This window comes from Diadema antillarum, unplaced genomic scaffold, assembly GCF_040938485.1.
Source record: "Diadema antillarum isolate AM-2024a unplaced genomic scaffold, OU_Dant_1.0 seq00000461_RagTag, whole genome shotgun sequence".
NCBI lineage: Eukaryota > Metazoa > Echinodermata > Echinoidea > Diadematoida > Diadematidae > Diadema > Diadema antillarum.
The window spans coordinates 442,195-469,336 of NW_027271432.1; the positions used below are offsets into that span (position 1 = coordinate 442,195).

A 27,142-nucleotide genomic window follows, 5' to 3' on the forward strand; every position below is an offset into this window, starting at 1 on the left:
CGCCCAAATTTTTGCAGGCACAACTTTGTCCACTCATACATGTACATTCACATGTCAAGTTTCACTTGGATAACTCAAATGGTTTTAAAGTTACGCTGTCCACAAAATTGATTACGGATGGATGAATGGATGGACGGATAACCCCAAAAACAAAATGCCTCTGGTGACACTTCGTTGCAGAGGCATAAAAACTAAGAGAAAAATTTCCTCAAAATCCACAATATCTTGTATGATTTGTATGAAAGTATTGTTGCCATGACCACACACTTCTTGACACTCACAAAAAAGGTGCCTTAACCCTAAAAGGGGCGGGCTTTTTTGGCTATGCTCAGACCCGAGATCTCGGCCATTGGTGGTGCGATCGTGATGAAATTTTGCATGCGTGAGACCCACGTCATAATCTACAAGATTGTGTCATATGATTTTTTTGAAACAATCAATTTCTAATTTTAATTAATTACTTATGCAAATTAAGCTCAAGATCATACTTTAGCCTAATTAAAAGCATTGAGAGTCTAAAAATCTGTTCTGGCATATTCAACAATTATACATCACAAAAAATACCAAAACTAATTTCAATTATTATGTATTTTATTGTTTTCAGAATTTCTTATGTATTTCTTTGTTTTTTCATTGGAAATTGTCACTGACCACTTTTCTACCATAATCAGCACAAAATGAATCAATGAAAGTGATTAATTGTAAAAATAATCAGGTTTTTATGACTTTCATGACAAAGCAGTTTTCCTTAGGAAATGTACACAAAATCACAAAATTGTGCCCGTTTTGGGGCGACATTCCGTTACAAAAATGGGCGTGGCTTCACAAAAGTATGCGCGGACGTTGCAAATTTGGTCTCACAAGTTGCGCGAGACTTGAACAAACAAAGCCAAGAAGCCTCGCGACGAGGTCTTACCGCGTTACAGAATTATAGCGCGAAACGTCGAGGGGGGGGGGGGCGGATTGCGCCCCCCCCTGGCCCTTTTAGGGTTAACACAACTACACATTACTTTGATCACATTTGCAAAATTTCAACAAAACTGTCTTAAAGTGAGAGAGTAGTTCAATCAACAAATTTGGGTATGTTTTTTAATGAAAAGTTGGCATTACAACGGCAATGCATTACTCAGTACATGTGAAAAAAGTCAAAATAAGATTCAGCTTAGGTCATTGGGATATTATTTTGTACAAACACTCAGGACTGCAAGTGCAGTGAGAAAGAAGAAATTTCTAAATCACACTTAGCTGTAACATACCTGATATACTGTGCTGGTGCAGTCTTTTCAGCATGACGAACAGGAAGCGCTGCAGATATCTTTGATTGGACAATCTTCTCCAGAGCATTTCTTGTCTTCTCTGCTGTCTGTGAAGGGTAAATAAGGGATGTGAAATAGTTACTCAGGTCAGGTCAGGTCACACCCGTAGCATTTCTGCCGTTGGGGCACTGAGATGTCCTTCTCCAGGTTTCCTTATCCTGCGCCATTCTCATACAGATTTCCACCGGTTTGTCCGCCTATCTCCTCACATCATCCACCCAATTCCTTCCTTGAGCTCGTCGCCCATCCACCCGACCATGCATTACCGTATGCACTAGTGTGCCTGGCCGTCGAGTGACATGTCCGAACCATTGCATCTTCCTTCTCTTCATTATGTCCAGCAGTGGTTCATAATCCCCAGCTTTCCCCCTGATCTCTTCCAGCACTGATGCATAGTTACTGGTTTTTGAATACTCACCATCCTTATAAACTTATTTTGCAACTTACTTAGAGGAGACTAGAAAATAACTTTTGTCAGTTCAATGTGGTGTCATCGTAATTATCATTTAACAAGGTAATGAAAGCTATAAAATGTGACCTGCCACAACAAAGGGATCCAAAAGTCGCTGACGGCTGAGCTGAGAAAATCGAGTTTGAAGTGAGATCATGAAAATCAGTCAAAACTATGGAATTTCTGTTATTGACATAATTTTGTCTGATGTTTTGTCTATTATGTGCTAAAATTTCGAAGCTAAATGATCAAGGGAAATGAAGAAATTAGTGTTTTTCTGAGCCATGATTTTCTGACTTTCAACGGAACAGAAACGTGTCCGAAGATTTGGATTTAGTGCCGCAGATAGACACCGCCCTAGCAACGAGGGAGTGATCTTATTGGTCAGTGTGTCGCATTCTGGTTACTGATTGGTCGTGCGTAGACCGCTGGCGCTAAGCTTGAACGAACATCACAGAGGTTGCTGGAAGCATGCCTTCTATTGTCAAAAGATGAACACTGTCTTACCTCCCGTTGATCACGATTGCGTCGGAAGGAAAACTTTGAAGATGGTTTCCTCGAAACGCTGATTTCCTAGACCACTCGACATGCTCTCATAATTGAGTACTGTTATGAGTCATGCTATATATATGAAATTAAAGCAGAAGAGTAGGGGAATAATCTCATGTCATTTTCACAAAATCGACATCCCTCGATTTTTGGATCCCTTTGTTGTAGCAGGTCACTACCTATGTAAAACGACATAGTTTCACAGTTTTCCATCACCTGTAACACAGAGGTCCATATGCATTACATAACTGGTGTGATTTCAAGAAGGTGATAGATGAGCACGAAAACTCACCTCTTCAATCGCTTCTTCATCTGGTCTCTGCAGGTCAGGGTCATCATCATTCCCAATTTCTCTTGGAAGTAAATCTTGTGGCCGTGAATGTATGACCTGAAATAAGGCAATAGGACTTGAAGAATGAATATTAATATTACAATGTACTAGGTATACATCACATTCATTGAGACCTTAGATAGGTTTTCAAATTCAGGTGTAATATATTTGATCTATAAATAGACCATACCGATATTAAATACAATTGGTCAAAATGCTGTCATGTGATCGTCACAAGGATAAGTAGCATTATTATTTCTAAAAAATGATGTAAATTACGTAAAACCCTCGGATATAATAAAAGCATTATAACCAGAGAGGAATAATGTAATTTACACAATCAATCATAAAACAGATAGCTGCGAATTGCATGCCTGACAGCGCAAGCGCAAATTCAAGGGCAAAATATGTAATTGCTACAAATTTGTTTTCGTCAAAATGGCAGCTTTGCATGCCACTTCACTTCCCTTGGAAAGAAAGAACTGGATGATATAATTGATAAATTAGAAATGTCGCTATGGTGACTGGTATGCCTCCACCATAATGCATGGTTCTCACAATAGGTCTATCGTACATCTTGACAATGTGTGACGACAGTTTCACATAACTGGCAAAATATTAAAATGACACGTTTGTCACAAATGTGTTGATTTTTTTCTTTCCTTGAACTAGGTTTAATTGGATGAATGGCTATATTGTCTAAGAGAGCAGGTATTTGGGAATTTGAGGACTTTTAGTTGACTTTTGACCCTTTTAAAAGTTTATGCATTGAGTAATTTCCAGGGTATTGAAAAAAGTGTAATTTTAGTATCAAATAGTAAAATTTTAAGATTTTACCCTGGCCTTTGACCCTTGAACTTTGACCCTACGACCCTAAATTCCCAAGAGAATCACTGTCAGGCAGTACAGGCATAAATATATAAGCTTCATGCGGATACCATGGCCGCTTCTGAGAAATGGAGGAAGAACAGAAATTTAGCATTTTAGCTTGACCTTTGACCTTTTTGGCAAATCTCTTGCAGCGAATCTCTATTGGGTAATACATTTATACACTCAATTACAAGAAAAATCCTGCAGGCATTGCATTGATATGAGGAAAATAGTGAAATTTTGAGGAGTTAACCTTGACCTTTGACCCTTGACCCTATGAATCCCAAATTCCCAAGATAATCACTACCAGTCAGTACTTGCATATAACCCAAGTTCCGTGAAGATACCTTGAACCATTTCCGAGATATATGAGGAAAACGTGAAATTTTAACATATTCACTTGACCTTTGACCTCATTGCCCAAAACTCTCTCTACAGAATCTTTATTGGGTAGTAGGGACGGACAATCCGAAAACATAATGCCCCCGCCGACACTTTGTGGCGGAGGCATAAAAATTGAAGTGGAAAGTGAGGGGCAAGTGGTATAGTCATACCTGTCTCTAGCAGCCATCCAAGGGAAACAAAACTAGAGGTATCACTAAAGGTGATTAATACCCCCGCTCCCGCAGCATATGGGGGCATTTCATGAAGGAACTTGTTGAATAAAATATCTGACAAGTCAATTATATCCGACAAGTTTTGAGAAATTCTTTAGTCTGATTTCTCTGAACTTGTCGGATATAATTGACTTGTCAAATATTTTATCCGACAAGTTCCTTCATGAAATGCCCCCCAGATCCCTATGAAAAAGAATTGAACCTGGGTTTGATAAAAGGTTATGTGTGTGTGTGTGTCTGTCTGTCTGTCCGTCTGTCTGTGTGTATACATGTGTGTACTACCTTTTGAGTACCTGATGGGTTTGACTGCTTCACAATTGTGGAAGTAGTTCACTCCACAAGATTTGAAGAAAATATGCAGTTACCATGGCAATACACTGTCAGGTACAAACACAAAAAGTGTCTTGCATAACTACACATATCAGGATAAATCATTATAGGCCCTACATACATAATTTGAAATAAATTGCTTAAACACTGTGGAAGTAGTTTGCTTCACAAGGTTTTGGGGAAATTGTGGTTACCATGGCAACACTTTCTGTGACCAACATAAAAAAACATGTCCTGCACATCTGCACCTCAATATCACCATGAACACCAAATTTGACTTCAATTGTTTCAAAATTGTAAAAGCAGTTCACTCCACAAGATTTTCAAGAAAATATGCCGTTATCACGGCAACGCCTTGTCAGGTACAAACGCAAAGTGTGTCTTGCATAAATACACTGATAGATCATTATGCCAAATTTGAAATAAAATGCTCAAATACTGTGGAAGTGGTTCACTCAAGGTTTTGGGAAAACTGTGGTTACCATGGCAATGCTTTCTCCGACAAACACAAAAAACATGTCTTGCACATCTACACTTCAATGTTAGTTTGTAACCCAAGTTTCATCAGAATTACTTCAAAACTGTAGGAGTTGCAAGATTTGCAACGGACCGCCTGACCGCCAATCTGACCACAAGCTGATTCCTACACACCCCGTTATACACTTCGTGTATGCTGGGGTATAAAAAAAAGTGGCCGTTGTGTAGACAGGTGGCCGCTATAGACAGGGTCGCTAACATGGCTTTTTCTCTTGGGGGGAACTGTGTTTAGCGGTCACATACAGCAGGTAACCATTATAGACAGTGGTCGCTATAGGCAGGTTTGACTGCGCTACTATTCCCATGTAGGCAAGAACACTTTGGATGACAAAATGAAGAAAATACCCCTTGAAGCACAGACATATCTATAGAAAATTACAGACAATTATAGGATAATAACAATATAATACTAATGTCTTATTTACACAGGGTAGCCTCTTCAGTGTTGCCATGGCTCTACCAGAGGGCCCTGCTATTGTATTATTACCCTAGCAATGCCAGGTACCTATTTATACACCTGGGTCGAGAGGGACATACAGTGTAGTGGGTAAAAACATCTTGTCCAAGGACTAAGCACTGGGCTGGATTCGAACTTGGGTCCTCCGAATGGGAGTCGGGAGTCTTATCCACTATGCCACAGCGCCCAAAAATGGTGTTAACACCGACTTTGAATTGTGTGTCATTTAAATATTAATGAGTTATAGCTAATAATTGCAAATTATTTTCCCTTTTTGTTTCATTTTGAGCTCCAAATACCTGTAGTATCAAAAGTCATATCAATATCATTTGACCTTGACATTATTCTAAAAATAGCCATAAATGCCTTAAAATGAGCATATTTACAACACACATGAGCTTTACAGCATCAGCAACTGTTTGACCTTGGCGCAAAATATTTCAGAATCTTCCGTCAGACACTTGGGGGAACATTTGATGCAAGTTTAAAGAAATTTGAAGGGGGTCGGGTTACAAATTGTCTGAAAATTGGTTGATTTGACATGAATTGACCCAGATACAATCTATAAAGTGTCAGGAAAAATCCTGCAGGCATTGCATAAATATGAGGGAAAGAGTGAAAATTTGAGTTGTCTTTGCCCTTTGACCCATGACCCAAAATTCCCCAGATAATCATTGCCAGTCAGTACATGCATATAGTTCCATGAAGATACCTTGAACCATTTGCAAAATATGGAGGAAAAAAGTGAAATTGAACATTTTCACTTGACTTTTGACCTCATGACCCGCAACTCTCTCTAGCTGGAGAATATTTATTTGGTACATGTAGTACATGTATACACTAAGTTTCAAGAAAATACCTTCAGGCATTGCATAGATATGGGGGAAATAGTGAAATTTTGAGCATTTGACCTTGACCTTTTGACCTTGAGCATGCTTATTGTGCACCCAAAAGTTGATAGGCAAAACTTTGCCCACTCATACATCTACATGCCAAGTTTCATTAGGATACCTCAAATGGTTTTTCAGTTACGCTGTTCACAAAATTGATTACAGATGGAAGGACACAGATGGACAGACAACATGAAAACATAATGCCTCCGGCAACACTTCGTGGCGGAGGCATAAAAATGAGAGAGTAACTCCAGCCACAAGTTTTGCAAACGACCGACTGCCCGGCCACCGGAACTTCAGAGATATTCCTATTTACCCCCATACACACTATGTGTGGGTAGGGGTATAATGACATACTATAAACCTGCAAAAATCAGACCGGAACACACACACAAAATAGGATATATATGTATGAGCATACCTTATCTTTTCCATGGCCTATCCTTGCCAAGGCATCAAAGCGAATGTTTCCCTCTGCATCAACTGTTTTGGCAACTGCATTTGACTTGTTGGTTTTGGTGCGACCCATGTCCAGTGGGAATTGAGCAATGTGAATCTCTGGGAAGGCTCCCCCATCTCCATAATCCTGTGACAACATATACAAGTTACATGAATACATGGAGAAATGTCTGCTATTTCACACTCAGGCATGAAAAATGATGTAAAAAAACAAAAAACAAAAAACCTGAAAATAAAAATAAAAGGGAGGGAGCAGAGTGACCTAATGGTGGAGGGTGTGCAAGGAGGGCTGCCCACCCCTAACCCCCCCCCCCCATGGTGCAGATTCTGCAGTAAGAATTTTAGCTTCATAATAACTGTATTCGATGATACATGTACCTCCAGTAGAATGACACATCTCTGAATACACAATTTAAAGAGAGAATTCTTTCATTTTCTTTGTCTCCAGATTTCACTTCTCTTTTATCACTGTCTCTTTCAACAATGTCTTTCTGCTTTACTGATACATATCGTCGCTGGGGCGATAAGACCTCGTATACTACAAAATGTCAAATGTTCAGGAGAGCAAAAAAACATGGCGGCCAAAGCACTGTGGCGAATGGGATAGCCTTTCCTTCGATATGCCATGGTGGCTTCATTTTTGGAGTAAGACAGTTGGGATTTGGACAGGACATCACTTAACCCATTATTTGACCATTAATCCAAAAAACTCATTTTCACCAAAATTGCAGATACAAGGTCTTCTCACCCCAGCGACGATATATATATGCCAGAAAAAAAGCCATGTGAGAATACAGTAACAATTACTGGCAGTTGCTACATCAAAGTACATTTAAATCCAATGAGAATGATCATCCAATAACCAACAAGAGACCAGAGGGTTTTTGAGAGAGGGGTCTCGAGCTCACCTGAGTATCGCAATTTCAGCAGTTGAAAATATGCAGTTTAAAAAAAAAAAAAAATCAAGATGTAATATCTGGCCCCAAATTCGGTCCCTGCCCGATCCCTGGATCTACCATAATTAACCTTGAAAGCATGTATTCACTACCGTTTTTACTAAAATAACGTATTTCTGGTTTGAAACACTACTTTTTTTTTTCTCTATTTCGAGGGCTCTTGGGTCCTGGTATTAAATATAGATTGTCACCCTAGTGAAAATGCTTGCCAAGTCTGGTAATGAATTTGACCATGAGTTTTCAGGGAGAAGAAAAAAAAATGTAGAATACGTAAAATTAGGCCACAATTGTGAGCACCCCCCCCCCCCCTTCACTAATGTATTTACTACAAGTATTTCTGGTTTTTAATAAGATATTTCCTTTTTCTAATTAGAGGGTTCTGGGGTCCTTGTATTAAATACCAATTGTCACCCTAGTGATAATGCTTGGCAAATTTGGTGGTGAATTTGATTATGTGTTTTCAAGAGAAAGAAGAAAATGTAGAATGCATAAAAAAATTAGGCCCCAATTATTATTATTTATATAAATTACAATCAATTAATTAATAATTAATTATAATCATAATTTATAATCATAAGCCCCCCCCCCCCCCACCACTACAAATACCTAAGAGCATTGCCCATTAAGTAGGGAATGGTGCCCATTCATAGAAATATGTATTCTATCACTCTAGCAATACTTCCTGCCAAGTTTGGTGAAAAATATGACCATGCCTTTTCAAGGAGACGATTAAAATGCAAAATTTTGGCCCTTCTTTGGATCCCCTGCCGCCCCAACAGGGGGCACCCCATCAATCCTCCATGAACAAACTTGAAACTGAAACTGCAGTCATCAATGATTAATGTACTTTCGAAGATCAATAAATAGCATTCACTTACATTTAGCTCTATTGCTTCTGGTTCTAGAGAAGGAGATTTGCAACGATTCCTTAATATTTCTTAGTTTAATAGGGGGTTAGGAGGGGGGGGGGGGGGAATGGTGCCCATATGAACAAATTCAGATCCTAATCACCATAGAGATGCTACCTGTCAAGTTAAGTGAAAGTTTGTCATAAGGTTTTCACGAAGAAGATGAAAATGAATAACAATTACGTACAACTGACGGAAAGCTGACAGAAAGCAGTAGTTTTAACTTATACCACGTACATAAATACACTGTACAAGACTTATGCATGTGCATGTACTCATAATATGACCACTCGGGTGTGCACGTATGTATGTGTTCCAACAACATAGGTTTCATGTTTTCTGTCTTCAAAAGTCAATTGAAAACAAAATTTCAGGGCTTTGGGATATATTCACATTCAGGTTTTGTGACAGTGTAACAATAAAAATTTTGTAAGGATAAGAATAAAAATCACATCTGTTGAAGGGTACACTTTATCAATAATGACGGAAGCAGTTCTTGCAACAGCAATCATTACAAAAGCCCATAGTGGACAATGTATTCAGTCTGATGGCTGGTCAGCTGAGCTGGAATCAGGCAACTGTTGTGTCCCAAGTATTACCGAATAATTAAGTCACATTTTGAGGATTGAACAAGGCAAGTGCCATAATGTGTCTCGCCCATATGTGTACAAGAAATTGCATGTGAATGGGATATAACGGATTAAAAAAAAGAGATATAACAGATAAAAAGAGATATAAAAGGGTAAAAAGTTATGGCAAAAAAGAAACGTGTCATAAAAATTTAACATTGGGATCTTAGAGTTTGTTGACCCATGCTTGTGACCATCCACTTCCCAAGGGACATCTACCATCCAAGCTTAGTCACAAATGGAGTTACGGATCAAATGTTATGACCCAATTAATAGAAACGCACCATAAAAACTTAACATTGGGCTCTAAAAGTTCGTTAACCCATGCTTGTGACCTTTGACCTTGTGGTGACCATCCACTCCCCAAAGGACATCTACCATCTATGTTTAGTCAAAAACGGACCTATGGATCAAAAGTTATGACCCATAATAGAAACGCGCCATAAAAACTGAACATTGGGCTCTAAAAGTTCGTTGACCCATGCTTGTGACCTTTGACCTTGTGGTGACCATCCACTCCCCAAGGGACATCTACCATCCAAGTTTGGTCACAAATGGAGTTATGGATCAAAAGTTATGACCCATAATAGAAACGCACCACAAAAACTTAACATTGGGCTCTAAAAGTTCATTGACCCCTGCTTGTGACCTTTGACCTTGTGGTGACCATCCACTCCCCAAAGGACATCTACCATCTATGTTTAGTCACAAACGGACCTATGGATCAAAAGTTATGACCCATAATAGAAACGCGCCATAAAAACTTAACATTGGGCTCTAAAAGTTCGTTGACCCATGCTTGTGACCTTTGACCTTGTGGTGACCATCCACTCCCCAAGGGACATCTACCATCCAAGTTTGGTCACAAATGGAGTTATGGATCAAAAGTTATGACCCATAATAGAAACGCGCCACAAAAACTTAACATTGGGCTCTTAAAGTTCATTGACCCCTGCTTGTGACCTTTGACCTTGTGGTGACCATCCACTCCCCAAAGGACATCTACCACCTAAGTTTAGTCACAAACGGACCTATGGATCAAAAGTTATGACCCATAATAGAAACGCACCATAAAAACTTATCATTGGGCTCTAAAAGTTCGTTGACCCATGCTTGTGACCTTTGACCTTGTGGCGACCATTCACTCCCCAAGGGACATCTATCATCCAAGTTTGGTCACAAATGGAGTTATGGATCAAAAGTTATGACCTATAATAGAAATGCACCATAAAAACTTAACATTGGGCCCTAAAAGTTCATCATTGACCCCTGCCAGTGTGCTTTGACCTTGAGGTGACCTTCATATATGGCAAATGTGAAATTTTGTTTAACCCCTCTTCCCTCGAAGTTTGATTGCAATTGAAGCCCAGAGTAAAGAGTTATTAAAGTTTTTTGTAGCGTTACGGACAGACGACGGACGGACAGAAGACGGACGGACGGAAGACGGACGGACAGACGACGGAAGGAAAGATGCCACAGGCGATCCCTTAGTCTCCCTCACCTCCGGTGGGCTCGACAAAAAGATATACAAAAAATAAACACAATGTATGTACAGAAAGGCAAAAGATAGCAGTTTGACAAAATGTAAACTCATTCCACGATACAAAATTTGGTAACAGTAACGTTGCATAATGTACATACGCGTAGCATAATTATGCACCGTAGATAAAAACACAAACACATGAACAGAAAGGTTACTGGCACCGTCGGCAGTTTCTTTTAAAGGACAAGTTCACCTTCATAAACATAAGGATTGAGAGAATGTAGCAATATTGGTAGAACACACCATTGAAAGTTTGAGGAAAATCAGACAATCCGTTCAAAAGTTATGAATTTTTGAAGTTTTTGTGCAGTACCCGCTGGATGAGAAGACTACTGCAGTGTGTGAATAACACATGCGTACAACAATATAAGGAAAATATAAAGAGAATTTCACAAAATTCCATCTTTTGAAAAAAGTACACATTCCCCTGACTCGTTACCGACAAATGTTATGGGTAATATTATCCCCCCTGCCTTTAGAAAGAGGCAAGTCAAGTGCTCTTTTATTATGCGAAAAAAGTGAAAATATGTTGAATTTTCTTTTACATTTTCTTTATACTGTTGTACGCATATGACTCACAAGCTGTAGTAGTCTCCTCATCCAGCGGTTCCAACACAAAAATTTAAAAAATTCATAACTTTTGCATCGATTGTCCAATTTTCCTCAAACTTTCACTGATGTGTTCTACTAATATTGTTGCATTTTCTCAATCCTTATGTTTATGAAGGTGAACTTGTCCTTTAAGTACTATTCATTTCAAAAATATCTTTCAAAATATTAAACAGTTTTTTATATGATTTCACTATCTGGGGATGTCGGGAATCCTGAGAAAAGTATTAGAAGTCTAAGGTTCCATGATGGAACTTGACGTGATATTGATCTCCGTAAGAGATATCTTGTGAAGATAGTGACAACAACAACATCAATAATAATAATAATAATAATAATAACATTGCATTGCAAGGGCTTAACTGAATTTAAAAGTGTCAAGTTCCCCACAAACCATGAAATTTGGGTTCCTCTTATGAACGCCAGATATCTTCTTATTTTTTAAACAAAATTAGCTTTGCGAATCCCCTATCGCACCAACTATGCGTCAAAACCAGTAAGAAGGCATAATGATCAAGCTTCTGTTGTAACTTTATTTTATCTCTAGCTCTCTTTACCTGCGCATGCCGTTGTCCTATTTGTGCGCACACCAGAGAGTGAGCGCCTGTTAAAACGCGCAGAGTTAAGCAAGGCGCATTTGCCCAAGGGAGCAATCTTATTGGTTGAAATGTCTTAGATGATACATGTACTTCTAACAATATTTCCTATTGGATATGATTATTGCGATGGGCGTGGTTATCATGACTTACAACACCAGAATACCGATTTACAACTGTTTTAGCGGTGTTGCAGCTCACAGACTTACAACGCCAGTTACAACACAAGTTACAACACAGATAAAATGGTGTTCAGAATACCACCCCCGAATGAGGCACTAGATTCTTCAAAAAAAGTTAGTGATGAGCCCTGACATTTGTGTATCATACACATGATAAATATTAAAGTTTAATAAACATAACATAATAAATGTTAAAGTTTGAAAGCAAGAAATAGAACCATCCATTTATAAAATTGTAGTCTTACCCATCAGACAATAGTTCAATCCTGTTGTGTTGCCATGCGCCTTGCATGTACAGCTGAGTGTAGTAATAGATTTCATTTGTAATGACTGAATACACATGATAATACAATACTGTTTAGATTCAAAAGACATCCCAAACGCTATAGACGTTAGACATGACATCATGCTCTCCCTACTACACTAATCACTTTGTCAGTGAAGTACAAATACAATCCTTAAAGGTGTCTTGCGTTGAATCAATTATTGATTACATATCAAATACATTATCCTCACAAACCATTATACTTGATAGTGAGCAATATCAATAAGCTCACACAAGTCTTATAATAAATGTGATTTATAGTGTCATGTAACCTTCGAGAGGTATCGTAACACCATCTTCATGTTTCATGTATTAAATCTTTTTCCACTGTTTGATGGCCAACATTGCTATATGTCAATAGCAATTGTCTTAATAGATATTGTGCGATGATACAAGGTACTATAAATGACATATGCAGAGTTCAATTTGTTCATAATTGTGACCCACGACAACGGTTTCAGGCAAAAGAAGCAAGAGCAAATTCCCTCCTAGGTGGGGTACAAAGATTTTCACCATTATTTTTGTCGATTTTGGGTTTTTGCAGAATCTTTGATATGTTTTCTACATCTACCGGTGCGAAATTTCACAACATAAGACTAAGTTTTTCTTATCGAAAATGGAAATTTAAACACCCTATGTTGGATATAACTCGTCAGTTTCGATTTTCTTTCGAACGCCGCGCCAATATACCCAGTGTTGCTACGGCGCGGCATCTCGCGTGCGATTGGCTAGTGCGTCGCACACATTTACATAGTTCGGCTTTCGGAGATACGTCTCGCAGCGTGTCGGAAATATTTTGTCCACGCGCGCATCCCCCATTGTTGTTGCTACAATAGATACCAGTACGCTCGCTCTGTAGTGTACGCTCTTCGTTTGGCTTTCTATCCGAGCTTTTCTACCACACTGTTCGACAACGGAGGTAAAACAAAAAGTGAACAGCAACACTAGGCAGCACTAACTTCCAACGTGAAAATAGATACGATAGGGAACATAGTTTGAACGTAGAGAGTCGCAAATCGCCACACAAATCGTGCAACATGCAATCGGAAACTCACTTGTCAATTGTGCTTGTAGTAAATATGACAGCAGTTTTACTCAAAAGACAGCAGAAGAGAGGAAAGGAGCGGTCATAAATGACCAATATTCAAATGATACACTGTACTAAACGTCGAAATTGCACTAATTAAAGTCGTATTTGTTTGTTTGTTTGTTTACCGCACAATGCAACACATGCACGGCTTGAAAACAAAACAAAACAACAGGAAGCATGACCCTTGCCATCTTTCTCGAAAGGGTCCCAAATCATAAAATTTACAAGGCAAATCAACCGCAATGAAAACGTGATTTGTAAAGATGTAGATACGAATGCGCCACCCGCTCCTGTGATGTGTACACACAGGCATAACGTGTGGATGCCACAGGGTAATACATGCACCGTAAACACGTAACCAGCAAGCTTGAAAGTATCGTATCCGCCATCTTGAAAGACGTACTGGTAAACAGACCCGAGCGAAACGCACTGAGTTCCGAGGAAGGTGCCCGGGAAATTGACTCTCTCAGTATTCAAAAGCCAATCAGAAGCCGCTGTGGTTGCTAGAGGTGGAGCTTATTCTCGATTGGCACCATCGCACGGGTGGGTGATTCTCAACTCACACCGCCGCTCGGCATTGTCTTCAAACAAGAGGTGTATCTTCAAAGCCCGTTTTCTCGCAATTTTGTCAGGCTAACAAATCAAAAAGTGCATTATATTTCGCTTTATATGACCACTTACAGTGCCGGAGAATACAAGTGTTTTATATCAATGTAAAGCTTAGGAAATTGGCAATATGATTCATTGAAAAAATTAATTTTCAAAATTCCAAACTTTTGCCTGAAACCGTTGTCGCCGGTCACAATTGTTGAAAACCTTCCCCAGTGGGGACAGGAGGCAGGTCATGACTGTGTGCAGACTATGCGCACAATAAATAGAGTCAGTGCATACCATCATAATGGTTGTCATGACAACAAAGTAGATCTATAGGCTAGAGACACTGATTTTCATTTGTACAATGTATGTTTCTGCCTTCGCAGAGCAGTATAAGAGCATTTGCAGACTACAAGGAGTGTCACTACGCCGCCAGCTGGAAGCGGAGGGTAAATAGTTATTCTACTCTCAGAAGTCCTCGCACTTTTAAGAATCTGATACTTTGAAATTTCATCTGCTCTTGGGGGATCCTACATTTTATTGTAAATATCAGCAGCATTTCATGGTGCAACGATATTGGCGATTTCATTGCAATTGTAACCATATCCTAAAATGTTATTTGAATGTTGTGACTAGACGAAAGTGACAATGTGATGTTATTGTCAAGATAGGGTCCTGCGATCTTATGGGGACAATGTTGGTTTTAGTGTTGTCTGATTTTATGATCCTCATCACCATTAAATGGTTTTGAAAAGTACACAGAAAAATCCTTTGGTAAGGTAACTCTCGTTCTTCCAGCCTTCTTTAAAGGCACATGGTCCCGGTGTTTCAGTCAAATGCGTACGCGGGCACACGGCGCAAGTTTCCTATAGAGACCTACGCTATGACTCCCCTTTAGCGCTTACGCTTTGGCCCATTTCCCCCGAGTCCGAAGAAGTCCGATCCACTGTAGTCAGTGGTCCTATCACAGTTCGGCTCATGATTCGGCTGAGGGGGATGGCAGCTTTAGGAAACTTCCTTTGTGATGTCATACTAAGAAGCACATAAGCACACTTCCTGGCATCACTACAGACTGCGTGACGCGCAGAGAAGACAACGAAGCCAATGTTACCTAGCAACACCTACGCGCTTTACTCTTGATGACAGCTCAACTTCAGCAATCTTCGTATAAATGCTAACGGTGATCGGCAGTATCATCAACAGCGCCCTCTACACTACCGGGACTATGTGCCTTTAAACTAAGCCATGTTTTAATTTTCATCCTTCATATATGTAGATTTTATTAATGTGATTATGCACTATAGTCGTCGTTATTAGTGTAATATCAAAACTGAGTAGACACGTACTTGTCTCGTCAGTGACATAAATACTTATTATGTATTTTATTAATAATACATACACTCACATATACACACACATATCAAGAGAGAGAGCTAGAGATGTAGCTACACGTTGTAGATGAATAAATAGATGTACACACAGCTCCCTTTATTCATTGATATGAAGATTTCATACTCACGTAAAGTGATCGCGGAACCCAGCCTTTTCGGTGTCCATATGGTGGAGCAGCATTTTTTGATACCGAAACCACATGAAGCTGATAACAGGATACACAGACAAATGAACTTCATAACCAAAACATTTCAACACATTGTGCATCAATTGATATGTTACGGTTAATGTTGACTCAAAAATAACAGATGGAGAATAAATGAAACATACATAGCTGCTGTAAAGGCAGAACAAAACCAGGGCTACAAAGTGTTTACATATGTGTACATGGAGTACTACTATTGTTGATGACATGTGCCAAATGTTTATTTTAGACATCATATGACACCACATAAGAACAATCGCTGGGATCTTCTAAAAAAAGAAGTATCTGATTTATATTTAGGTGATCCGAGTATCCTCTCTGATCACCTTCTGTATCTGTACTGATTCTTTTTTTTCTTTATTCTTCTTCTTCTTTATTCTTTATTTCTCATCAAATCTTGTGCAGAGGTTAACTCAAAAAGTCCTTCGACTATCAATTTAAAACTTATACCAGATGTATCATGTCCCAAGGATGAGAGATCTAATGTATCATTGTGATTAGTCAACCGTGACGTCAGTTGGACATCATGATCTGAAATCACATTCTCATTCATATCTCATTAATGGCATGGAATTTTCAAATGAAAGTCAAGGTCTATCCACGCATGTTGCTAAAATTCATCTCCATAATTTAAGCATGCGCATACATGTGCATTGTTACTTTAACATGGTCCAATCGAGCTCAAAATCTTGCACATGTATGTACACGTTTCAGGTCAATTGGAGCATTTGATAATAAATCGACAGACGTGTTCATGCGCACACATACTGTATATACACATGTATGCATGCGCAGCTTGTACGCAATAGAATTTCCCATTTTTTTACACGGATCAAATGTCTAATATGTCAAGAAATACTTCTACCAAGTTATCAAGTCAATCCAACTCAATATGTCATACGGACCTGTCAAATTTGAAATCTCCTGCACGTGTCAATAGCGATATACAGTGCAAATATGCTAAAAAAACGCTGATTTTAAATCTGATTTAGCTCGTCGGGATGGATGATGACCGCCCCCCCCCCCCCCATTTTTCTTTACATGTTTTGAAAGCTGATGAGTTGTAGATATCATTTCATGGGTAGCCGATGCTGACAAAATGATTAACAGGTATCAAACTCCTCAACGGAAAAAAAATAAAAATAAAAATGACGCCATCAAATTTCAAGTTCATTTGAGTGTATTGTCTCTCGCTTATCCTTGGCCGAGTTTCACCCAGATTTCGGTATGTTGTAGCTTGTTAAATGCTCTTTCAGGTACAGATTTTAGATTGGATGACATCATCACTTAAAAAAAAAAAAGTCAATTGAAGGTAACCATGTCATATTTGACCATTTTGGGTGTTATCTCCATGGGAGTGCATTTTTTTTTTGGAAATGAAAATTGACATGACTGTCTTTATCAAGCACTAGCTCACTTATCCTTTCGTGAATTTCTCCCAGATTTTAATATATTGTAGCTGAGACTTTTGGCTATTGGAAATGTGCCCTCCATCTTTTTTTATTGGACGTCAGGATATCATTGAAAAAAACTTGGTTGAGGTTCAAACTTAGCTTCGATGTAGAGGTATTGTTTAATACACAATATGTATGGGGGATGATGTTGCTCAATGGTAGCGCGTCAGACTTTTAATCAAAGAATCGAGTGTTAGAGCCCTATTCATGCCATTTCTTTTTTACTTTTGTTTTAATCCTTATAATTTTCCTTTTCAATTTCTTTAGTAATGTGTTATTCTCCACTCCAAACTGTATCTTTACCAATTTTTGTTTTGTTTTTAATTATAAGTTGTTTATTATTCCTTAACTATTTCTTTCTTCCACTTTCTGTGCAATAGCTGAAGGACAACAGGTGCTGCATACCACCCCCATTTTTTTTTCTTTTAGCAAATGTTTTAGTCCATGTCGCGAACATCATTTTTATAAAATAACGACTACTTCTGGATAAGCGTTCGTTTTATCACAATCAATGGAAATAACCTTTACTTGATAAGACTTTCGCCTGCTGGCTCTGCAGGCTTCTTCAGATCGAGCGTTGTGAGAAGGACTTCCCACGAGCCGACATAGCTGGCGCACGCCGATCTGAGAGAATGGGATCGTATATTGAGGAAAATGAGTATTGTCCCAGGTCTCGGTTGAAGGTTTTCCCTTGCTGTTTCCGAATGTGAATTGCTTCCCTTATCCAGCGTGAGGTTTTCCCAGAGTCTCTGGCTAGGATGGAACACTTTTTCCAATTGATGTGGTGGTTTTCACTGGCCACATGGTCGCTGATGGCTGACTTGTGCATGTGGAAGGTGGATTCCTTTCTTTTTCCTCTTGTGTAGCAGGATGCACTAACTGTGTCTACCTCTAGTTTGTGTTCATTTTTTCTGGTACCGAATTTCCTCGCTGTTTCTCCAATGTAGCTTCTTTCACAGTTACCACATGGAATCTGGTGAACTACCCCCGCTTGGTCATCGATGGATCGTTTGTCTTTTGGGTGGACTAAGATGTTCCTGAGTTTCATGTCTGGCCTAAATGCTGTGGAGATGTGGTATTTCTGGTAAATCCTCTGCAAGGCTTCTGAGGTACCCTTTACATATGGGATGGTTACCAGTTTTCTCCTCTGATTGGTTGGTTTGGTCTGTGGGTTCTTCTTGGTTTGATTTTCCCCACTTTTTCTTTTGGCTTTCTTGAAGGACCAGCCCGGGTATCCACATTTCCTGAGAGAGGACTGGATGTAATCTTCCTCTGCCTTCAGGTCTGCGTCCTCAGTGACAATGCTGTGTGCTCTGTCCATGAGTGTGCGGATAACCCCTAGTTTTTGGTGGAGTGGATGGTGGGATTGGAAATTCAGGTATTGTCCCGTGTGTGTCTTTTTCCTGTAAACGACCATCTTGGTTGTGCCATTCGGTCTTTTTGTGATCTTGGTGTCCAGAAAAGGGATGGAATTATCAACCTCCAGCTCATGAGTGAATTTGATACTGCCTGTGTCATCAACTTGGTCTAAGTGTGCCTTGAGTCTGTCGACAGTGTCCGCTTTTTACGATGGCAAGGATGTCATCCACATAACGTTTCTAAACTCTAGGTTTGATGTATTCATGAGCGGAGGCGATGGCTTCTTCTTCCAAGTGTTCCATGTAGATGTTTGCAACAATGGGTGACACAGGGCTGCCCATAGCTGCTCCATATTTCTGGCGGTATATCTTGTCCATAGCTGCTCCATATTTCTGGCGGTATATCTTGCCGTCAAAGCTGAAGTAGGTGGTCGACAAGATAAATTCAAGGAGCTTTATGATGTCGTCCACTGTGAGATTGGTCCTCTTGTGTAGTTTGGATTCTTTCTGAAGTCTGTCCTTTACGATCTGAATGGATTGGTCGATTGGGGTGTTGGTGAAAAGGCTCACGACGTCGAACGAGACCAGAACTTCATGTTCCTTGAGTGTGATGTCCTTGAACTCTTCTGCCAAGTCCTTGGAATTGAGTACATGGTGATCTGTCTTCCCTACCACCGGTGATAATATGTCTGCTAATGACCTTGAGGTATTGTACCCAATGGATCCAATATAATCCACTATGGGGCGGAGGGGGAAGCCTTCTTTGTGAGTCTTAGGGGTACAATACAGACGTGGTACATTCTCAGCCGTCGGATCCCATTCTCTCAGATCGGCGTGCGCCAGCTACGTCGGCTCGTGGGAAGTCCTTCTCACAACGCTCGATCTGAAGAAGCCTGCACAGCCAGCAGGCGAAAGTCTTATCAAGTAAAGGTAATTTCCATTGATTGTGATAAAACGAACGCTTATCCAGTTGATTTTCCAATCAGATGAACCTTTTCAGCGAGGGGGAACGACTACTTCATTAGATATCATTTTGGCTGTGTAAATTAGGGTGAAAGGTCAGCAATGTTTCATCCTGTAGCTTGGTGAATACACGTCCTATCACTCCCATATATGTTTATTGCATGCATGTTGACCATAATGCATTGAACCATTTCATAAAATAACAACTCTTTGCTCAGACACCATATTGGCTGTACAAAGTAGGGGCAAAGGTCAAATATACTTCATTCTGTATCTTCGATAGTATCTTCGATAGTATCTTCGATAGAGTATGCGGTGCACCCCCATATTTTGCACACATACAGATCGAATGTTATAAGGAGTATTTCAAATAATGACTACTTTTTGCTCAGACACCACCTTGGCTGTGCATATGGGGTTCAAAGGTCATATTTTGTATCTTGGTTAGTATATATGCACTACTAGGGCCATATTTTGTACATACTGGGATCATGCTGTAGATAAAGGACTTTTTTTCCCAGACGCTATATTGGCTGTGTAAAGTAGGGTCAAGGGTAAAAGCATATCTTGTCCTGTATCTTTGTGAATACGTGGAGTATTGTCCATATATTTTGCACACATATAAATCATGTCAAGAGAACCATTTCATAAGATACCAAATTTTTCCTCAGGCACCATCTTGGATGTGCAAATGAGGTTCAAAGATACAAAATACCAATTTTGTAACTTTGTTGTATAATATGCCCTGTCCATTTAAATCTGTAGGCATGATGACAGGTTTGATTCCCTTAGCTTTTCTTTGATGAGAATCTAAGAAATCATATGGCCATTCTCTCTCAATCACGGTCGGGGCTCAAAACATTTATTTCCGGATACATCGGATCACCTAATATGTCAATATTGACAAATTTTCAAATCTAGTTTAGTACTTGTAAAGTTGTAACTTAGCAAGTCCTTAAATTCCCCTGTATTTAAATAAGAAAAAAATTATATTTAAAATAGCAAGTCCTTACTTATATATATCTTTGAAATGAATCACCAAAAATTTGAGTCATTCTTTTTAACTTTTTGAGTCCCGTGTTTACATACATGTTAACATACATGTTTGCATACAATCACACGATGATTTTAAGGATGGATTGTTTTCCTGAGGGGGTTAAACAATAACATAAAATGCACACAAATTGTAACAGAATCATTTCATTTCAACCAGACTATGACTTCAACAGAAAAACAACAACACAACTGGTAAACTTGTGTCGACATGAAAAAAGTACATCAATCTAACACATGAACACAAACAAATTCAAAAAAATATTCATGAAATAAACTAAAAACTTGAGAAGGGGTACTGTAAAAGTGGATATTTTCGCGCTAAAAATTTCACGCTCAGCCAGGTAAAAAGAGTTTCGTGTGTTTTTAATTCTGCGGAATCAAGACAGCAACTACTGTAACATATGGCAAGCAAAAATATTTGTGTGCTTTTATTTTCCTGGTAGCTTCTGGTTGCGCGAAATGCATGAAAATTTCAACACCGTGAAAATTTCCACTTTTACAGTAGTATCTTTGTGTACAATACCTGTTTTGATGTCTGCTCTATTTCTTCCTCTTGCACCCACTGTTTAGGCTTTGGAAGAATGCTGCATGATAATCAGATAAAAGCATACTTCTAATAAAACAAACAGAGAAATATGAGAAATAATGAATATTGAATATCAGGATGCCAATCCCAGCTAGAACAATGCAATATTTACACATAAAACTGAAATGCCCTGACTGCTCATACAATCTAACATAAGGACATGGTGGCCCCCTCATTTACAACTTGATGTACATATAACCTCGTTGATCGTGATCACCACTCAAGGATTGACCTTATAAAAACACTCTGTGCACATAAAAGTAGGAAATACTGTTCAACTTGTATCCAACATCACACCAGTAACATTATTACTGGAGTGATGTCCAATGGAATCCAAGGCAAAAAGAAATAAAAAATAATAAAAAATGACAAGTGATCCTTCACAATTCATTTCAGGCAATAGACTGTTGTATTAATTTCAATGATTCTTACCAAATGATACATGTATTACCAATGTACATTCTTAGTTAAAATTACGGCTCAAGAACAACATTTTAAACCAAAGTATAGTGACCTTTAAGTCATTGCTATCATATCTGTTCAATTAATTCCCAATTTCTTTCCGTCCTATCCATCAACTAACATCATCACAGGCCAATGCAAGCTGAAGAAATGTTTTGCTTATTTTGTAAAAGCAAAAGTAATGTGACGTGTTCAAAGTACATTGAACATTCATGAATGGCAAGTCTGCACTAGTGCAAGCACTCAAGAGGTGGTCACAGGAAGATCTTGAAATTAGATAATGTCACATAAACACAGACCCTGTATCTTAGGCCGCGTTCATGCGAATTTCGTCGCCAGAATCACAAACATGAATCATGATTCAAAACGGCGTTTCAAGTCACGGTCTCGGCGGAAGAGCGTTCATGCGGGCTTTCGCAAAGCTGATTCTGGCTCTGCTCATCCTTTGCCATTGCGCAGCGCACTGCGCAGTTTGACCTTGTCTCTGCAACTCGAGCCAGACCACCTTATGCCAACTGATCAGTCAGTTTATTATAGGCCTTTACGTTTTTATTTCGGTGAATACTTTCCATAAGGTGTGGCATTCATGCTCTACCCACATATCGCGGAATAATCCTAATTCTTCGTCTCTCCAATTGTTTCCATTGGTAGACACAGCGCTGCAGCCATTACTTTTATCAACTCAATCGGAGAGTAATTACATGTATTATTATATTAAACAGCTAACGTTAGATACTACCATAGAATCGGTATATGGCGTTGATGTAAACAAACAAGTGCAAGTATGGTACCGAAACACACGATTCATTTTTCCTTAACAGCACAGACGTGTCATACATCAACTTACCTCTTCATTCAGCAATGAAATATTGGCAGATGAGGATGTTGTCCCACAAATATGTTCAAACAGCGAATATCAACCAAAAAAGACACAATTTACCTATCACTTTCTACATAACATACATGATTTTCATAAAAACATAAGGCATACCAAATGAATTTTCTAGACGTTTCGGAGGCTTCAATTTATGTTAACAGCATGTAAATGGAATGTTTCGATCCATTCTAATGGGGTGTTGCAAGAAAGTTGCAATCAATTGCAAATAATTGCTAATTTTGAAACAACCATTCTGATTGGCTCAGGGTCTGCCCTATTAAGAAGACATGCATACAACAATGATTTTGATTGGCCAGTGACAATCACTTGCAAGTTGCAATTAATTGCAACTTTCTTGCAACACCCCATTAGTCTATTAAATAACTGTTTGGACTGAATGAGACTAGTTGGTTCATCAAACATGGTGTACATAGCTGTTTAAATGTGTGAAAAGCATTTATTTTGTAGGTTTCCTTTTGAAACAATGGAATAGGCTAGATATTGTGAGAAATGAAAGTGACTTCCAGCTAGTGTGCACGCCTACATCATGCAACAGTAGTGCAACAAAGCAAGTAGTGGTGGACACATCAATGTTCTTAAGTTGGATATCTCATTTTTACTCTTGAGAGAAGATGAAGTGTTGTATACCATTTTTGTATTGACACTCTTTCGACTGGTCAGACTTAAAAAATGAAGACCAAATAATTACTTGATTATTTAGTATCAAATATACTTTTTTTTCTTTGTCTTTCTTTGTTAACTGAACACTCTTCCTGGTCTGAAGATTCAAGGATTTTAATAGATGGTTATTCAAGAGAGGGAAGCATACACAAAACTAAGAAATATATTACTTTTGAATTTAAAGGGTGTACCATTTATGCATGATCAAAAGCAAATGGTGGAAAATACTTTTTGGATTTTTACACTTTCGACTCACTACCATCGGAGTGTAATAGTTTCAAAACACAATCTTTTACATGTCCATTTTAACATATTGACAAATCCATTCCATTGTTACTCACATGGCATTTTTTTTTGCCATACTAAAATCTGACCTTTTTCAGCTTTCCATTTCCTAACAAGTTCTTTGGCTTTCATCTCCAATACTTATTTGGAGGAAAGCAATCAACGAATTTGTGATTGGATAGAAAATAGCTAACATCCTGCAGATATCATTTCTGTGGTGTGACTTGCATCACAGGGTATTGATTTGGAATTTTGACATTTGATTACTTCATTCGGACAGGTTTTCATATTAATCTGTACAATTATGTATTGTCAGATCTGATGCATGCTAGGTGCAACATAATCTTGATACCATACTCTATTTTCCATATTTTGTCATGCTGGCAGTAACCACTTGACTATTTTTGAGTAAACAAAATGTAACTTGTGTTTTGAAACATCTCTTATCATACATGTGTGACGGCAGTGTGACACTCTATGACATGTTTGCGGAAGTAGTTCTCGGTGCAGTATATGGACAGTAACGGTTGAGATAGGATTGTTAATAACTGACATTTATACCTCTACTTATAAATAGCCTGTTGCCATGGGGTACATGTAGTTTACATGGGTGGGGTGACTGGAGAAGTTATGTTCATGAAGAACAATATTGAAATGATTGAAGTCTTTATAATCTGTTTAGTCCTGGCTTTTCTGGGAAAAGTTACAACCCCCTGAGTGTATTTTGAAATTCAAAGGGTTAAAACTGTAGTCTGTGGGTTTATATTCTAAAACAAACTTACGGGTAGATATTTAATCACATTTGCTCCTTTTTAATCTGCTTTTGCTAAAAGATTGTCATTTTAGAAACAGTAAAAGTTCTGTTCGCAATTTCTCAATGTGTTACCTTCACAAGAGTCACACAAACTGGAATTTTATACAATAACTATAAAAAAAAGAAGCCTTTGCAGCATAAAAGATAAGAGAAAATGATATGAAACAGAGGTGACTTGTATACCACAGAAAAAGAAAGCAAAATTCTAACTATCATATAGGGAACTATACATTTGGTCAACATTTTGTTGAATCAAAATTCATACACAGTCATGGGTAGGGTATGTATCTTTTCAACAGGTAATTCAAAAAGATGAATGAATCTTGACCATTTCAATTTCTATCTCCATGATAATATCACCCATATGATTATTCCAACTCCATTTTTTCAATTTGATGATGACCCTTACATGGAATGGCTAATCGGCATTTTAGATCGCTGTTCTATGACCATGATCATTGCATTTGATAGCTAGGTATGAGGATATCAGGCATGGTCCATATGCAAAAGAATGTTTAAAAGCCTTTACCCCTTTTTATATTTTACAACACTATGTTGTATTCTAACCGTCATGCCATCACATAGTCTATTTTCTAGTCCATTCTCATCAACAGCTGAAATCTATTTCACATGTATATCTACAATTATGACGGGTGGTTTATGTCAATATACATCCCACAAACTGTCCTTATAGAATACAAATAAAGCAAGCAAACATAATCTTTGCATTAAGTCTAGCTGCAGTTTGAACTCATTGAAAGTAAATCTTTTGGTATTATGGTGAAAAGTTTGACAAATGCATACAGCTGTACATGTGTGTAGCCTACTCATGTTCTGCACTGCCACAGTCATGGATATACACATGCAAATATACAACTGAGCTTAAAGATTTAAAATTATACTTTTCTTTGTCTCTTAAGATAAGATGGAAAGTCTTTTTTTCTGCATACATATACATACTATTTTACATGTTACAACATTGTTAGTTATTTGGAAACAATCAGCTGCATTAATGTACTTCACATCACATTAAAATTGACCATTTTTGCATGTTAACATTTATGATGAAGCCTCCGAAACATGTGTTGCCGCTAACTTCAAGCCGCCAAAAAAAGATGTTCCTAATCAGTGTTACCTTTATTGCTACTGATGCAGTTTCCTTTAGAATCATATTGCCACATGTAATGTCATGAATTCGAACTGAGCATCACTCAAAGTGTACACAGATTGTTATTCACTTCTGTGGAAGCAAATTTCCTAATAATAAGTATGAAGAGTTAACATTATGTACTGCCATAAAATGTACATCTGTATACTGTTATTCACATTTTATTGATGCCCTGTTGTTATTCTAGCATGTTGTGATAGTTGCTTACTGTAGTTTTATCATTTTAAGTGAATACAGGACTAGAACTTTGTGTTAACAGTTTTGAAGCCTCCGAAACACACTAGTTTGTCAACTGAAGCCTCCGAAACACACAAGTCTGAAAATATCAACTTTGTTAAAAAATATCGAATTTCTTTGGGATTTGGATTGATGAATGTTTGTTACCAAGAGATAATTTGGGGCTATGTTTTGAGTGGCTCTTGCTTCTAGAACATTCTTTTAACTTAAAAATAGTTTGTCAGGTACCATTTTTACCTTGGAATTTGAAGTTCACATCCAAATAATTGCAAGAGTGAATATCTGTTGGGGGAAAAGTGTTTTGATATTTCAAATATATGTTCACAGCATATGAAAAGTTGCATTACATCCACCATTTATGTTAATTTGGTTGCTGTGGGTGAACAAAACATTCATGTTGTTTTTACCTAAATTTATCTAAAATTCCATAATAGTCAATTCATTTTTCATATTTAGCCTAAGAATTAAGCTCTGGAATGACAAAATATTAAAAATATAGACATTCCTTTACGAAATAAAGGCAAAGATAAAAATGGAAACATAACTTTAATTTTTGATCCTTGCCACATCAAAGTTACACCCTTTACTGTAAAACTGACCATATATGAAATTAAAGAAGAAGAGTGAGGGAATAATGTCATGCCAGTTTCAGAAAACTGTCCTCCTCCGACTTTCGGATCCTTTTGTTGTAGCGGGTCACATATGTGTCACCTCTATTAACTGCAGGTATGGGTCAGACATCTCTCCACTACGTACAAACTGTATCAGGACAATTAATCGCCGGCTAAATTCCGGTTTAGTGATAAGGTTAGACAATGCTGAACACTGGTGCCGGTCCCAGACAGATAAAATTCACTGTCAGGCCAGCAATTTTTAAGGAATTGCCAAATTTACTGGTCCAACATAACTGGTTAACATACAAAAACATTTTTTTAAAATACATTTATTTAATATGAAAAAAATATATTGTCCCAGCCAGTTGGAAAAAAGAAGTAAATTTCAGGTTCAGAACAGTAAACAAGAGACCCGGGGGGGGGGGGGGGGGGGGGGGGGGGGGGGGGGGGGGGGGGGGGGGGTCTCGCGCTCACCTGAGTATCACAAGTTTGCATTCCACGCATTCTTGCAGACTCTTAGATCCGACAATAAAAATTTGTGAAGACAGGTTTTGTGGGTTTTTTGTTATGTTTTGTTTTGCTGATTAAGCGCTGCAGTTGGGAGCATAGAATTTGATGCTGTTTTTTTTTTTTTTTTTTTTTTTTGCTTGAGAGCCTATTAGGCACAATTTGCAGCAAAAGCAAAAACAAAGACACCAAACAAAGAGAGGACTTTTTTTCCTTCTTTTTTCTTGTCAGCCGATTGGGC

General features: G+C 38.4%; 1 protein-coding gene across 2 annotated transcripts in view; it reads right to left on the bottom strand.

Annotated features, from left to right (window-relative positions):
- The window catches only part of LOC139733140 (SNW domain-containing protein 1-like), a 132,794-nt gene that overhangs the window by 81,958 nt on the left and 23,694 nt on the right, over positions 1–27,142 (bottom strand). For both annotated transcript variants that reach the window (XM_071643980.1, XM_071643982.1), the window contains exons 2-6: positions 21,194–21,254; positions 15,762–15,839; positions 6,773–6,937; positions 2,609–2,704; positions 1,257–1,363 (exon numbers count right to left, since the gene is read on the bottom strand). In XM_071643980.1, coding sequence (XP_071500081.1) covers positions 1,257–1,363; positions 2,609–2,704; positions 6,773–6,937; positions 15,762–15,839; positions 21,194–21,254 — 507 coding nt within the window. The remainder of the gene's footprint in view (positions 1–1,256; positions 1,364–2,608; positions 2,705–6,772; positions 6,938–15,761; positions 15,840–21,193; positions 21,255–27,142) is intronic.